Here is a 17511-nt window from a genome sequence, read left to right on the forward strand (position 1 = left end):
CCAAAGGTATGTAGTGGTCTCTAACAATCATTTAAAAAACAGCAGAAACTAACACAACATCCTAAAGAAATTATACTCCAAAAAAGATGTTAAAAAAGATTTAAAAACCTAACCAAGGTGTTGAGAAGTGCAGGGAAACAGTTTGTAGGCTTGGTTTGGAAGGCTAGAGGATCAGGGAGGGGTGGTGGCCACCCAGCACCACACAGGATCCCCTTCTGAGAGGGGAGAGAAGCCTTGGTGTCTGTTCTTGGCATTGATCTGACTCTCTCATAAGTTTCTGGCAACCTCCCAGAGAGAACAGCGTGTTCCCTGCTGAGCGTATACAGCGCTTCAAAAACATGTTTGTGTGTGCAGCCCAGTAGGCAGGGCCTGGCTTAGTCACTCCTTGCCAACTACTGCCTCTCTGGACTGTCAGGAGGAAGACTTGGGCTCAGACCTGCTGTGCAAGTCCTGGTGTTTCTGAGATGCCCAAATAATCGTTGCAGAGATCAATTTTTAGGGAACCTGAATGTTCCTGTAGACCATGGTCCAATAAATATTCTGTTGCAAGGAGTAAATATAGACTGAGTTTCAGCTAACATCCTATTATGGTCACAAAGGCCTCCTTTGGATACTTGCACCTGTTTTCCAGGGTTAGATCTTCCCGCTCGGCATGATTACTCACCCTGTGGAGGCTAAGATAATGCAGATTAGTTCCATCCCTGGGTACTGCCAGCCTGAAGGGACTGACTCATTCCCTGCTCCTCACACGGCCTTTTCAGGAGAGTGAAATCTGAGCAGAAGAAGGGATTAGTCAGCCTGACCTAAGGGATCCCTGAGGGGGTGTTTGGGGTTTCCAGTAAACAGAAAAGGGGTTATCAGAATGACATTGGGCTCCTGGGCCCTGTGGGCAGACAACACAGGTCCACTTGTCTTGGACTCTTAACAGCAAACAGCAGCCAAAATATTGTGGAATATCTTAGGGACAAACTACTGCAGATCAAAAGACATCATTATTATAGACCTATTCTTTTTTTTTTTTTTTTTTCTTTTTGCGGTACGCGGGCCTGTCACTGCTGTGGCCTCTCCCGTTGCGGAGCACAGGCTCCGGACGCGCAGGCTCAGCGGCCATGGCTCACGGGCCCAGCCGTTCCGCGGCATGTGGGATCCTCCCGGACCGGGGCACGAACCCGTGTCCCCTGCATCGGCAGGCGGACTCTCAACCACTGCGCCACCAGGGAAGCCCTATAGACCTATTCTTGTAAACAAGGTAGGTCTATAAAAAAATGGGGGCCACCATAGAACTTTCTGAAATCAACTGCTGGAATTTCTTCATCTTTGAATATAGCCAGCACTTTCTTTAACTACTCCTAACACATCTTTCCTAGTATGGTCTTGCACTGTAGTTTACTGAACATCCAGTCTTACCACACTCCCCTCTTCCCCTTCCCCTGCCCCCACCTCCACCAGGAACTCTCTCCTAAGTGTCATGACTCTATTGGACTTCTCCATCCCGCTGTTTCATTAGCCCCTCAAATTCAACTTGTCCAAAATTATTCTTGTCGTAAGAAACAGTATAGTATAGTGGTTAGGAAGCAAAACAAATCATATAGGTATTGGTATGGGACCAACTGAACTCAAATCCTACCTCTACCTCTTAATTAGCTATGTGATCTTAGGTAACTGCATAACCTCTCTGTACTGCAGTTTAACTGTCTAAAATAAACACAGCAGTACTTTTGTCACAGGGTTGTAGTGAGAATTAAATAAGTTAAAACAAGTAAAATGATTAGCACCATTAACTTTGCCATATTAGATTTGCCATAAGTAATAGTTAAAAGAATCAATGAAGTAACACATTCAATGGTGAGTCCAATATTTAAATGCTCAAGGTATTAATAACAAAAAAAAGTCAAAAAGTGAAATTACAGAATTTGAGAAGCCCAGAGTGGAGCAGCGATTTTGACAGTTAGTAACCAGGTAATCTTGGTTAAGTCACATAACTTTTCTGATCCCCAATTCCACACATATAAAATAGGGATGGTACTAGCAGCTGACAAATGCTGGCTGCTGACTATGTGTCAGGCATTACTGAAGCACTTTAGAAGCATTATAAATAACTAGACAAAGATTTAATAATCATTTCAGAATAATCACTGATGATAGAGAATGTAACATTCTTCTCTTCATTCATTCAATAGTTATGTTAACTCCTACTAAACGCTAGGAGTTGAGATTCAAAAGGAACAAATTGCAAAATATTGGAACAGGCAGTCCACCAAAGAAGATACACAGCCAGTAAGCACGTGAGAAGCTGTTTAACATGATTAGCTCTCAGAGAAATGCAAATTAAAACTGCAAATACATATCACTGCACACCCATTGAAACAGCTAAAATTAAAAAGGCTGACACCACTAAATGTTGACAAGAATGTGCAGCAACTAGAGCTCTCATATATTGCTGATGGGAGTGAAAAAAATGTCCATCACTTTGGAAAACCGTTTGGCACTTTCTTATAAAGTTAAATATATGCCCACTGACTGACCTTTCGATTCCACTCCTAGATATTTACCCAAGGGAAATGGAAACATGTCCACAAAAAGACTTGAGCAAGAATGTTTACAGTAAGTTTGTCTATTGAGTTAGTCAAGGTTCCCCAGAGACACAGAACCACTAGGCTGTGTGTATATATACAGAGAGAGAAAGATTTATTTTAAGGAATTGGCTCATGTGACTATAGGGACTCTCGAGTCTGAAATCTGCAGGGCAGGCTGGAGACCCAGAGAAGAGTTAATGTTTCAGTCCTGAATCTGAAGGCAGTCTGGAAGCAGGATCCCTTCTTCCTCTGAGGACCTCCGTCTTTTTCTTGTAGGCCTTCAACTGACTGGATGAGGCCCACACATATTATGGAGGGTAATCTGCCTCCATAATATGGAGTAAAATGAGTTTGAGTACACTCAAAGTCTGATTTAAATGTTAATCACTTCTAAAAAACACCTTCACAGCACCATCTAGATTGGTGTTTGACCAAATATCTAGGTACCATAGTCTAACCAAGTTGACGCATATAATTAACCATCATCCATCATTACCCCAAACTGGAAATAACCCAAATGTCTGTCAACAGGAGAATGGATAAACATATGGTGGTACGTTCATACAATGGAATTATTACTAAGCAATAAAGTACTTCTGTACTAATAAAGAGGTACAAACTATTGATACATGGAAAAACATGGATGAATCTCCAAAATATTATGTTGAGAGAAAGAAGCCAGACCACAAAGAGCATGTACTATATAATTTTATTTCTATGAAGTTCAAAAGCATGTAAATCTAACCTCTGGTGATAGAAACAGCACAGTGTTGCTTTTGGGAGGTGAAGATTTACTGAAAAGAAGCAGAAAGGAACATTCTGGGGTAATACATGTGCTCTTTATCTTGATTAGAGTACTGATTACACAGGTAGATATGTTTATAAAAATTCATCCAGTTATATATTTAAAGATTGTGCATTTTGCTATATGTAAATTTTACCTTAATCTTTTGAAAAACTGAAGAGATTACAGTTCTTTCCTTTAAGAAGGTTATAGCCTAGTTGGGGAGACAGTAGGCAGACTGATGATACAACATGGCATGATGAATGAGGCACTTAACCTAATTAGCTTACTAAGGTTTTCAAAAGAGTCAGTGGGGAGTGAGCACAAGTATTTCTTAAAGTGCCCCATGAGGGCTTCCCTGGCGGCACAGTGGTTAAGAAACCACCTGCCAATGCAGGGGACACGGGTTCGAGCCCTGGTGTAGGAAGACCCCACATGCCGCAGAGCAACTAAGTCCATGCACAACAACTACTGAGCCTGCGGTCTAGAGCCCACGAGCCACAACTACTGAAGCCCGCGCACCACAACTACTCAGCCTGCACTCTATAGCCTGCACGCCACAACTACTGAAGCCTGCACGCCTAGAGCCCCACGCTCTGCAACAAGAGAAGCTACCGTGATGAGAAGCCAGTGCACAGCAATGAAGAGTAGCCTCCGCTCGCCGCAACTAGAGAAAGCCTGCGAGCAGCTACAAAGACCCAACGCAGCCAAAAATAAATAAATAAATAAGTTAAAAAATAATAATAATAATTAAAAAATAAAGTGCCCCATGAGGTCTGGGACTTTGACTACCATTATTCACCTTTGAATCTCCAGCACCTGGTACAGGATCCAGCTCAACAAATACTTGTTGAATAAATTCTATACTCACACACACACACACACACACACACAAATACACGCACACACACACAAATACACGCACACAAATGAAAAAAACAAACACCTGTGCCAGTAATTATCACCTGTTTTCTACTTCTTCCAGGTTTTATTTACATAATGTATGACCATGAATCTGTGAGAACCTTGAGAATAGAACCCAGAGATGACAAAAAGTTTCCCTTTGTCTATAAACTCAAAGCACTTGGCAGTGGCAGTCTACACACCATGTTGAGGAGGATTCAGAGGCTGAGTCTGGGTTAAACAGGAGAGAATAACTTGATTGGTTAGAATTTCCTGCCACAGATGTGAAAAGTGATATGCCACACTTTTGCCATCTCAAGAGAGCTCAGACTTAAGCACCATGTAATATCTAAATAAGAAAGGTAAACTATACATATAGAGGAAGAACATGTTCAGTGAATTAGCCCTGTCCCAAGGCAGAAAAAAAATGTAAGGACTACTGAAAACCAACTCAAATATCAACGCATTGCAAGAGGGCCTATCTTGACTTATTAAGTTGTGTCCTGTGTTTAGAAATGGGCAGATTTCCTCCTGTGGGCTGCAACCCATACTGATGGCATATTCTTGAATAGATATATTCATACATTCTATTCATTTCTGTTTGCTAGATGTGTGTGTGTGTGTGTGTGTGTAAACTTTTCCAGCATGTGTGGGGTCTGCGAGTTACTTATAAACATCTAGAATTCAGCTGGAAAAGGCAAGTAGGGTATGAGTATAATAATAATCACCATTTCTTAAAAGTTAACTATGTGGGCTTCCCTGGTGGCACAGTGGTTAAGAATCCGCCTGCCGATGCTGGGGACACGGGTTCGAGCTCTGATGTGGGAAGATCCCACATTCCACGGAGCAACAACTACTGAGCCTGCGCTCTAGAGCCCACGAGCCACAACTACTGAGCCTGCGTGCTGCAACTACTAAAGCCCGCGTGCCTAGAGCCCGTGCTCCACAACAAGGGAAGCCACCGCAATGAGAAGCCTGTGCACTGCAACGAAGAGTAGCCCCCGCTCACTGCAACTAGAGAAAGCCTGCGCACAGCAATGAAGACCCAACACAGCCAAAAGAAAAAAAAAAAAAAGTTAACCATGTGCCTGGCATTGTACTAAACATGCTCATTTTATTTACTTTCCCATCAACTCTACAATGAGGTAATTACTGCCCCTAGTTGCAAAGAGAGAAATTGTCTCAGAGGGAGTGGGTGGCAGAGGAATTCTAATCCAATGTGGATGACTTTGTTTGTTAGTCTGTGTGGCCAGCAATTCGGCTACATGATCTCCAGAAACAACTCCTGTGCTTTTCCAAAAGAGAGTATCTTGAGACCTCACTGGTAGAGTTGTCTGATACTGCAGCAATACGTGGGATGCTAGGAACCCAGATTGCGTGATCAGGCCCCCTCTCTGGCATTGCCAGGGCAGACGGACCAGAATTGTGCAGGTCTTGTTTTAGAAATTTTCTCATTACCTCTCTGGTAGTTTTTGCTTCTAGCTTGACCCTGATCTCTAACCTGTAATGTATTGTTAAAAAGAAAACAAATTCTTCCATAATTGTGGCTTTCAGACTGGGCACAAAAAATCAAAGAATGAGAGAGTGAGAAAGAAGTACAAATTGTCCGTTTCTGGATGACTTATGTGTCACTTTCATGCATCCAAAGCAAAGTTACAGAAGACACTGGTCTCATCATGGTTGACAGTCCCTAGGAATACACTAGCATGGCCTCTGCATGGCTCACACTGAGATCCTGGCCAAGCAGAGGCAAAAAATACACTCAAAAATGAGGAAGAGGGCTTCCCTGGTGGCGCAGTGGTTGAGAGTCCGCCTGCCGATGCAGGGGACACGGGTTCGTGCCCCGGTCCGGGAAGATCCCACATGCCGCGGAGCGACTGGGCCCGTGAGCCATGGCCGCTGAGCCTGCGCGTCCGGAGCCTGTGCTCCTCAACGGGAGAGGCCACAACAGTGAGAGGCCCGCGTACCGCAAAAAAGAAAAAAAAAAAAAAATGAGGAAGAGAGATAAGAAGGGAAGGGAGAAGAAGACAGGAAGGGAGAAAGAGAGAAAGGGAAGTAGGACAGAAAGAAATGAAATCAAATGAATGGAATTACTAATGGAACTGTCCGTTTCCTTGCTACACAGAGAGAAACTGCAATTTTATTTTTCTTCCAGGTTATGTAAACACAGGATAGAAACTGTGGTTCTAAGACCTCTTCCTGATTCCCAGGTCTCTCTCCTATGAAGGGCAGAGTAGGTTTGTTTGAAACTGTAACCAGGAGATTAATGAAAGTTGCCACAGACCTTTTTGTCTTCCTTGAGCTTTCCGGTTTAGTTTTCTTCAGAGCTGCATTTTTTTTAAATTTTACTTTTTTTAAATTGAAGTACAGTTGATTTATAATGTTGTGTTAGTTTTTGGTATAGAGGAAAGTGATTCAGTTATTCATATAAATATATTCTTTTTCAGATTCTTTTACATTATAGTTTATTGCAAGATATTGAATATAGTTCCCTGTGCTATACAGTAGGACCTTGTTGTTTATATATTTTATATATAGTAGTGTGTATCTGCTAATTCCAAACTCCTAATTTATCCCTCCTTACCTTTCCACTTTAGTAACCGTAAGTTCTTTTTCTATGTCTGTGAGTCCATTTCTGTTTTGTAAATATGTTCATTTGTAGCATTTTTTAAGATTCCACATATAAGTGATATCATGTGGTATTTGTCTTTTTCTGTCTGATTTACTTCACTTACTATGGTAATCTCTAGGTCCATCCATGTTGCTGCAAATGGCATTATTTCATTCTTTTTCATGGCTGAGTAGTATTCCATTGTGTGTGTGTGTGTGTGTGTGTGTGTGTGTGTGTGTATACACCACATCTTCTTTATCCATTCATCTGTCGACGGACACCTAGGTTGCTTCCATATCTTGGCTACTGTAAATAGTGCTGCTCTGAACATTGGTGTGCATGTATCTTTTCAAAATAGAGTTTTCTCTGGATATATGCCCAGGAGTAGGATTGTTGGATAGTATGTTAACTCTATTTTTAGTTTTTTAAGGAAACTTCACACTGTTCTCCATAGTGGCTGCACCAATTTACATTCCCACCAACAGTGTAGGAAGGTTCCCTTTTCTCCACATCCGCTCCAGCATTTATTATTTGTAGTCTTTTTGATGATGGCCATTCTGACTGGTGTGAAGTGATACCTCATCATAGTTTTGATTTGCATTTCTCTAATAATTAGCGACCCTGAGCATCTTTTCATGTGCCTGCTGGCCATCTGTATGTCTTCTTTGGAGAAATGTCTATTTAGGTCTTCTGTCCATTTTTTGATTTTTTTTTTTTTGATATCGAGCTGTTTGTATATTTTGGAAACTAATCCCTTGTTGGTTGCATCATTTATAAATATTTTCTCCCAGTCTGTAGGTTGTCTTTTTGTTTTGTTTATGGTTTCCTTTGCTGTACAAAAGTTTACAAGTTTGATTAGGTCCCATTTGTTTATTTTTGCTTTTATTTCTTTCATTTTGTGAGAGTGACCTAAGAACACATTGCTACAATTTACGTCAGAGAATATTTTGCCTATGTTCTCTCCTAGGAGTTTTATGGTGTCATGTCTTGTATTTAAGTCTTCAAGTCATTTTGAATTTATTTTTAGAATTGAGAGCTGCTGGTAGTTCCACTGCTCTGATTCATGGCAGGGAGAAAATTCTCCTACACTGCCTCCTTCAGGCCAAACTGCCAAGAGCAGAGGACCATTAACGAAGTCAGCCTGGAACAGTTTGCCTCAGAGAGTTGGTACCACAGGAAAAAAACATTGCAGTTAAAATGCAGTAAAAAGCCCGTGGTCCGTGCCATGCATGTCTTAGAAACTCTATATGTCCTCAGATGTATTCCACCCAATGTGTCCCACCCAGAAGATGCATGTACCATCTGAGCATTTATTAAGGCTCAGCTATACACAAGACACTTTAGATGCTTTACATGCATCATTTCATTTAGTTCCCAAATCAGGTAGTTAATCACTACTATCCAAATAAAGAAATTGACACGTGGGTTAAGAAACTGGCCCAAGGTCACACAGTTATTAAGTGGCACAATCAAGATTAAAACCCAACTACTGAATTCCAAAATTCAGATTTCCCCCCCCGTGTCACACTGTATTGCTAATGCACAGAAGCAAAACTTTGCAGTTTCTTTGTATGTATCTTTATCACAGAACCAGCCAAAGTTACTTAGAAACAACGCTGCTGCCTAAGCTTTTCTCTGATGGATCATCCTAAGAAGAGGCCTTTCATTGTCCCTCTGACTTCAGCAATCCTGGGAGCTCTGGGGCTCCTGAAGGACTGTAATTATGTCAATGCTTCTGTAAACAATTTATCACTTGAACACTGCTGTGGCGAGAATTATAAACGGCGCTCGAACTCCAAATGTTGCCTCTATCCCTTCATCCTCTTTTGCCCTGGAAGAAAGGTTTCCTCTTTTTTCTTTCATGCAATTAAAAAAATTCTTTAGCTTTTTGATATTAAAAAATGCAAGGCTATCATTCCTTTTTGCTCAAGTAAATTATTCCATTTGATTGGAGTGTTTTACATGGTAAGAAAAGGGATTATTCATCTTTTGTTTAGATTTTTTTCACATCTAAATCTTCAGAATTGTATATATATATTTTGCCATGGAAGGAGAGTTGAGGTTAATGGTAAAGGCAGTTATCTGCATTAAGCCTCATAAGATGCTCTGAAAATCATATCATATAAATGTTATGTAGTTGTATCATAATTATTATTACTATAAAAGTTATAGGGTTGCAAAAGAATAATTATGGTAATAATAATATTCCATTGGTTTCCCATGCTGCTTCCCCATGGCTCAAGATGTTTCATAATTTGATCCCACCCAGTCCTGCCAACCTTATTCTCTACTCTCTACAACAAATGTTCATCTTCTACTTGTGTCCAACTTGTCTACTCAGTGACAGTGAATGCTCATTGTATGTTATAGCGTTAACCCTTCACTGAGGCTACTCACCTTAAACTCCACCCCTTCCGCTGTGCTACTTTTACTCAAATTATTACCCAACCCCACCCTTCTTCAGTTCACAGCTCAAGTCCACCTGCCTGACCACTGGTCCACAGTGACCCCTCTCTTCCCTCAACACTGACAGCACTTACTATGACCACCAACTGAGCTCTCACTGACTTATCACAGTCTTATGTGTGTTTGTGCATTTGTCAAGATCCCTATAGGAAATAAACTGCTTACTCAATAGGGGTGATTGAAGAGAATTTCACCAAGGAATATTTATAGAAATGTAGATAGCAAGGAATGATGAAGCACCTGGGACAGAGGCAACAAGAGGAAGCCTTGACTACCCTAGGTCTGAAGGAAAAAAGTGGAGAACGGTAGCTTAGGAGAAGGGCTCATAACAGGAGCTGTGGCCTTGAGGAAGGAATTCAGCCACCATCAAGAGAAGGCTCAGCAGGGAAGGAGCCTGAAGTGTCCCCATCTCTGTCTCCTTCTGCTCTTCAGTCTCCAGCTGGTTTTCCCACTGAACCCACCAAGAAGCCAGGGGAAAGGAGTTCGGCTCATGCAGCCCATGAAAGTCGTCCTGCCAGGACCCTGAACAGGGGAGAGAGAGAGTTTGCGTTTTGAAAGGCAGCTATGTGTTTTTGTCTTTCTTCCTGAATTAAATTGATTATAATCTCCATTTGTTCCCACCTCTTCTCAATTAAACAGGTTCAGATTCCCTGAAATCTGATATGGGGCAGCGAATAAACGTCTTCCCTTGTGACTCTGGGCAATGTCTGGGCTCCTGGACCTTAGGAAGACCCCTGGTACCTAACTTCTACTTCAAAATCACCTTAAACGCCCCACGATGATAGTTCTGTTTTGTCAATTCTTCTGTGCTTGATTAAGCACTAAGAACGAATCCACTGGTGTCTTTAATTTAAAAAGCACAAGGTAGCATCATTATTACATTTCCTTGGCTGGATTAGCATATATTTGCATAGTTGTTATACAATATCATTGAGGCATACCTCTATCTGAGAAAACCAATTACTAAAGAAGAAATTTCAGCACACCTAATCTACTTAGTGTCACTAAAATTTAAAAGAAAGAAAGAAAAAGGAAAAAATAAGAAAAGAAAAAATAATCAACTGCCTCTTGAAGGATGTTTTTGCATATTTCATGCATTGATTCTCATCAGTGACAAGTGTGACCAAACATAGGAAGAAGGCAATTTATCAATGAAATATAAATTCTGAAAATCATTTCTAATCAACCATTTTATGGCAGGCTGACAGAAAAATAGCTCAGTTAGATAGCATCTAGTTTTAAAAACCCACTGTATACCTTTTTTTTAACATCTTTTTTGGAGTATGACTGCTTTACAATGTTGTGTTAGTTTCTGCTGTAAAACAAAGTGAATCAGCTATACATATACATATATCCCCATATCCCCTCCCTCTTGTGTCTCCCTACCACCCTCCCTAACCCACCCCTCTAGGTGGTCACAAAGCACCAAACTGATCTCCCTGTGCTATGCAGCTGCTTCCCACTAGCTATCTATTTTACATTTCATAGTGTATATATGTCCATGCCACTCTTTCACTTCGTCCCAGCTTACCCTTCTTCCTCCCTGTGTCCTCAAGTCCATTCTCTATGTCTGTGTCTTTATTCCTGTCTTGCCCCTAGGTTCTTCAGAACCATTTTTTTTTTTTTTTAGATTCCATACATATGTGTTAGCATATGGTATTTGTTTTTCTCTTTCTGACTTACTTCACTCTGTATGACAGACTCTAGGGTCCATCCACCTCACTACAAATAACTCAATTTCGTTTCTTTTTATGGCTGAGTAATATTCCATTGTATATATGTGCCACATCTTCTTTATCCATTCATCTGTCGATGGACACTTAGGTTGCCTCCATGTCCTGGCTATTGTAAATAGAGCTGCAATGAACATTTTGGTACATGACTCTTTTTGAATTATGGTTTTCTCAGGGTATATGCCCAGTAGTGGGATTGCTGGGTCATATGGTAGTTCTATTTGTAGTTTTTTAAGGAACCTCCATACTGTTCTCCATAGTAGCTGTATAAATTTACATTCCCACCAACAGTGCAAGAGGGTTCCCTTCTCTCCACACCCTATCCAGCATTTATTGTTTGTAGATTTTTTGATGATGGTCATTGTGACTGGTGTGAGGTGATACCTCATTGTAGTTTTGATTTGCATTTCTCTAATGATTAGTGATGTTGAGCATCCTTTCATGTGTTTGTTGGCAATCTGTATGTCTTCTTTGGAGAAATGTCTATTTAGCTCTTCTGCCCATTTTTGGGTTGGGTTGTTTGTGTTTTTGATATTGAGCTGCATGAGCTGCTTGTAAATTTTGGAGATTAATCCTTTGTCAGTTGCTTCATTTGCAAATATTTTCTCCCATTCTTGGGGTTGTCTTTTGGTCTTGTTTATGGTTTCCTTTGCTGTGCAAAAGCTTTTACGTTTCATTAGGTCCCATTTGTTTATTTTTGTTTTTATTTCCATTTCTCTAGGAGGTGGGTCAAAAAGGATCTTGCTGTAACTTATGTCAAAGAGTGTTCTTCCTGTGTTTTCCACTGTATACCTTTTATTCTTACTACATAGTAAACAACAAACAAGCGAACAAAAACTTTGAGCTACTGCAAGTGAATCTTGCAGTGAATTGGTACCAACACTCCCCTCTTCCTTCCACATTTCGCACAGAACCACACACATATTAGTACTGAATAAATTCTTGAAAGTGAAAGAATAATTAAATGAAATCCGCCAATCCTCCCTGTTCATTCATTCTGATATGCAGTAACCCTCACTGCTGGGAATCTCATTGCCAATCTATACTCCTCTGGCTACAAAGTTAACCTTCACCTACTCTTCCCTCCATGAAGATGGAAACAGCTGATCAACCCTCTTTATCCACAGGATACATTTTCAAGTGACTCCACAGCCTTCATTAAATAGTAAAAGGAGTGATTGCATCCTTGATAAACCCACTTACAAAAGGGCAAAGTTTCACAAATTAATCAATTTGCCTCTTTGCTAATCCTCCACATCAATGTTATTTCCGTCTCCATCCTCCACCTCAAAAAAGCCCAGGAAGGTCAGGGACCTGGTTTGCCTTGTTCCCCCTTTGATTCCCAGCAGCCAACAAAGCGCCTGGCACATAGAAGAAGCTCAAAAAGTATTTCCCAAAGTGAACAGAAATCTACCACACATCACCTTCAGCTGTAGCTTCACTCTAAGAAAATATTACTCACTGGTAGAAAGTTCTCCCTAAATAATAACGATTATGACAATAACAAAATTAAAACGCTAACTGGATGTCATGCTCTGTTCTGTGTGCTTTAATGTACTAACAATTTAACCCTCTGATGGGGCTCCAGACACACTGTTCCCATAGAAAGCACCTTGGCATAGTGTCTAATTTAAGCTGAAGGAGTTTAAGAAAACAGCAGAAGCAGGAAGATCACTCTGACCATCCCCTCCCCTTCTTCCCTGAAACAAATCATAAAACCCTCCTGTGGGAGGTGCCCTCCCTAAATCTGGAGGAAAGGAGCATCCTTATCTTCTAAGACAAAGGGACACCAAGAGGAATCCTAACGAACAGGTCCCGGTTTCCCCCAGTTTACCACACTGACCTCATCCTCCTTAACCTATCATATTGCTACACAACTGTCCACTCATCATCAAACCTCGCATAAAAATACTCAAGTCTGTTTCTTCAGGGTCTTCATTTCCTTATGAAGGCTCCCATGTCATGTGAAACTTACATTAAGTAAATTTGTATGCTTCCCTCCTGTTAATCTGTCTTTGACCCAGCCAAGGACCCTAAAAGAGTCAGGTTAAACTTTTTCCTCCCCTGCACCTCAAAACAATCATATAAAAGTTTTATGAAGTAGGTACCATTATCATTCCCAAAATGAGGAAATTGAGGCATGCAGCAAGCATGTCATTTTCTCTAGATAATGGGTCAAATAAGGATGAGAATCAGGATATAAACCCGGATAGACAGGCACCAGAGCCAAAATTCTTAACATCTAACTGTAATGAATCTGTTTATACTCCAAAGGAAGTGACAATGAATTCCTTCCATATATTAGCTATGGTGTCTGTGTTTCAAAGAAAATAAGTGAGTAACTGGATTTTTCAAAAATCCACACTTTTTGAAAGTGTGCCGTTCAAAATTTCAAGAGTTCTTCATAAACAATCAGATGTGTAACAAAAATATAAGGCTCAGCTGATTTTTCCAACATTGATAAGCCACTGCAAATGGTTTGTTACTTTTCTCATCCTTACAATCAGCTTTTTACTGCTGTGTTTTTTATTAGAAGCCGCTGGGTTCAGGATGGAAGGACAAAGTGACAATGTAACACTAGGTGATTAAAAAATAGAACTCAAGTGTGTCTACCTCCTGAAAAGGGAGAAAACTGGACGGGTGGTCTTTCCCTCATATCAAAGATTCTTCTTCCTATGTAATCTACAGTCATTAAGTGACTATTTACAAAAAGTAACAATGGTATCATCGGGATATAATTTCCTCTGTTTCTCCTGCCCATGGTTGCTTGAATGGTGAGAATGAAAAGAAATTAGAAACCCAGGAGGACAGAGATAGTGACAGATGGAAGAGTATGATTCAGTACAATTTATTATTATTAAAATACTCTTGTTCCTATAGCAATAGCCTGTGTTTTATTTGTGTTTACCCTTTACTTTCCTTTGAAAGTATTATTTATTTACAGGCACATTTCCTCATTCTCTTTTTCTTTCCCAATGTTGAATAAAGCAATGGATCATGTAGAGTTCTTCAGTCTAACTGCTGAAAAGTCAGCTAGGAAAACGTCTTATCGGCAAATAACTCACAAAGATGAAAGGAAAGAGAAGAGCTTTATTTAAGTCCTCTAAATGAAAGTTCAAAGATGAGGAGAAATAACTTTAAATCCACAAATAAACCATTCAAAGCAAGTAGTCCTGTATCATATGCTAGATTAACACAGAATGTTTAAGCACAGCAGGCCAACTGAGATATGTTACTTCCCCATGCAAGGAACATCCTCTCCCAGCACCTCTGACTGGCATTCTAGAATGTGTTCTAACACCACTTGCTGTAAGCAAACTGTTTTTTGAAGGATCATATTTTATATGAATTGTTCATACAAATACAGTATTCTATTCCATAATACAAATCTTATTTTAGTATAAAATATTTCTCCCAAAATATCTGAGTAGAACTGATACTTCAGAAAGATTATTGTATCCACTTATGATTTTTCCTACATGGCACCAGGAATATGCAAATCCCAGTATGCGAAGCAGAGTCTAGGTGTCAGGCTAGTGGAATATTTGACATCATCTCTACTGCAAACTCAAGCATCTAAGGTTAAACAAGATGGAGAACCACAAAAAAACAACCACCACCACAAAAACAACAACAACAACAACCAAAAAAAAAACCCTGCTCATAACTGGCAAATAGATTTGTTTGTGCTTAATTACTTCTGCTGTAACCTCTAAAAGGCAATGCTAAGAGTCAATGAGCTTATCTAAAAGTGATTAGCAAGAACAAAAAGTGACCTCATAAACCATGAGGTCCAGAGGTTAATCATCTACGTTTCTCTTTCTGCAAACTGCTAATAAACCTGATTAACACACTAGTCTTTCCAAGTTTCTCAAACTTTTACCATTTTCAAAGTCTTTCCATGTGCTTTCTGCAGCTGGCCATCGCCAGCAAAGTGCCCCTTATCTTCTAGCTAAAATGCTCTGAAATGTCAGTCTGTTACATAAAAAGACCAAAGTAATCAACCTAAGTCTTTCCCTTCGCACGTTTCCTTGCACACATTTTCCTAAACTTCCTTGTCACACACACATGGGAGCCACTGAGTGTGCAATATTTTCCCCAGGGAGTCTGGGAAAGCACTATGCATGAAATCATCCTAAAATAAAAATAAGTACATGTGCCTGGAAACTTAAAGTGAATCCATTTACATTTACACTCATAGCAGCCGGAGATCTCTCTACTACACACAATCCCTTCACTCTTTATCATCATGCTTCAAAGAAAACCGCACTTCATGTCAGAAACATGACTTTGAAAGGCAAGCATTAAGAATGAATCTGCACCTCTACTCTTGCCTCTGACATTTGACACTGCAGTTCCCTGCTTATATGTCCGGATCCTCTGCTCAATGGTGAGATCCTGGAGGGCAGGAGTCCTCGCTTCGGACTCATCTTTGCATCTCCAGTCTTTGGTTCAATGAGAGTGCTCAAATGTCCATTTTGACTTTCAAGTGGACTGATCTTTGTTTTTCATTTCTAATTTGACTCAAAGATTTCTTTGTTTTGAGTATGCTCGTGCTTTCTTCACTAAAAGTAAGTTGAGGAGCTTAGTATATGGAAAGGAGTTTGCAAAACTAGCCATAGTAATTTCTGCTAAGTGGGAGTGGGTGGAGGACACCAAGATTAAGAGGCCCATCCTAAAGCCTAACATTTTGCCAACTGAACGGTAATGTAAACTTATTACTGATAAGGGAGAGGATGAAATTGGTTGTAAGAAAACCTGGGTCCCATTTCAAATGAGATAACATATGAAAAATCTTATAAAATTATATAAAATTATAGCAGGCACCAAGTAAGAGCACTATACATATTATTATTGTTATGTCAGGACCTTCTGGATACGCTCTTGTTTTTGAGACTACCTTAACTTTACCTCTTGTTTATTTCCCCTCACCGTGATACTCTAGGATTAATGACATAGTGTTTGTAAAGTGTTTTTAAATCCCTGAAGTGTTATAATCAACCCAAGTACCATTTTATTTATGCAAACTACTCAGCGAGTCCACTTAAACATCTAGGATTGGGATCTTCTGTCTCATAAGGCTTAATAAATGATTCCCTCTGGCTCTAAAAGCAAGTACTTTTTCAATGACAATGGGAGGGAAAGCAAAGGAATTACTCTGTGACATCTGCTGTGCAACGTTCTTCGAATGGCACATCTTGATAAATGCATGAGAGTCCTTGGAGAGTTACTGCACACAGTGAAGAGAGAGTGGTAAAAATCCCAGTATCTCTGAAAAGGAAGGCAACACATGTTAAAGTCAGAAAAGCCTCAGAGTTTACGTCAATAGAAATCAATAGTGATGTGTTTAGTCCCTACTTTATACATAATGGCAGCTTTCCACGGTCTCTGATGGGGAGGCAAAATTAAACATGAATAATGAAGCTAAGGCAGGTTAAGTAACTTTTTAAAGCTAAGATAGCTAATAAGTAGCAGAATAAGATTGCATCTAAGCCATTAGCCTCTAGGCCCAGTGAGCTTTGTACTCTGTGCCCAACATCTCTCCCGTGCTGGGGACAGCCTGTGACAGCTAAAACCAAGAACATGAGGCTAGGTGGAAGGGCTGGTTCACAAAGGCAGCAAAGTCCACATGCAGCATGAGGACTCAGCTTTGCCAATGGCTTTCTGCATGACTCATCACAAAGTTGTTGATACTCTGTTACCTGCCTATTACAGACTTCAGGTTATTTAAAAGTGAATGAAATAATCTATATAATTAATTAATCTATATAATTATTAATATTAATTAATCTATATAAATAATAATAGAGCAATTTTTTAAAGTGAGTGACATAATCTACACAAACAATTTAAACTTCTGATAAAAATGCTATATGAACAATCCTAAATATTCTTCTTCTTATTATTAAATTCATCTAAATTGATGGGAAGAAAGTAAAACTGTCACCTTTATATAACTGTTCAACTTGCCCTTAGATGGAGAAACTCCCAAGATGCTCCTAAGCACTACCTACTTATTTATTTATTTATTTATTTATTTATTTATTTATTCTCACACCTGCATTTTATAACCCTTTGTCTTGCTGTATTTGTGTAGCATCCTCAAATTCTTAAAAGCATTCTCAAAACCCATTTTTTGAATTAGAATTTCCTGCACTCCCATTGCACTATGGAAGTACTTTAGAGCAAAACCCACAGGAAGTGAATTGATGCTTTACCTCCAAGTCATCATCAGGGATAGCTCTTTTCCACTTTACGTTCCACCTGATATGTTCATAGGCATTGACGACAACTTCGATTGCTTTGGGACAAGAATGGCAAGCCTGTATCACCTGCAGAGACACCACAGAGTTTCATCTGTTCGATGCACATATATGATTCATCTTTTCCACGCACAGAGACATCAAGACTTCATGGACCGATAAGCCTCTTTGGAGC

The 17511-nt window shown here is 39.9% G+C and overlaps 1 protein-coding gene across 2 annotated transcripts in view; it reads right to left on the reverse strand.

The window, feature by feature from the left end:
- Nucleotides 1-16042: 16042 nt before the first annotated feature.
- The window catches only part of ASB4 (ankyrin repeat and SOCS box containing 4), an 82160-nt gene continuing 80691 nt past the window's right edge, over nt 16043-17511 (reverse strand). For both annotated transcript variants that reach the window (XM_029233557.1, XM_029233558.1), the window contains 2 exons: nt 17292-17405; nt 16043-16344 (listed from right to left, as the gene is read on the reverse strand). In XM_029233557.1, the coding sequence (XP_029089390.1) occupies nt 16156-16344; nt 17292-17405 (303 nt within the window). In that variant the 3' untranslated portion in view covers nt 16043-16155. The remainder of the gene's footprint in view (nt 16345-17291; nt 17406-17511) is intronic.

This window comes from Monodon monoceros, unplaced genomic scaffold (genome assembly GCF_005190385.1).
Source record: "Monodon monoceros isolate NGI ecotype Baffin Bay Population unplaced genomic scaffold, NGI_Narwhal_1 Super_Scaffold_2, whole genome shotgun sequence".
Taxonomy (NCBI): Eukaryota; Metazoa; Chordata; class Mammalia; order Artiodactyla; family Monodontidae; genus Monodon; species Monodon monoceros.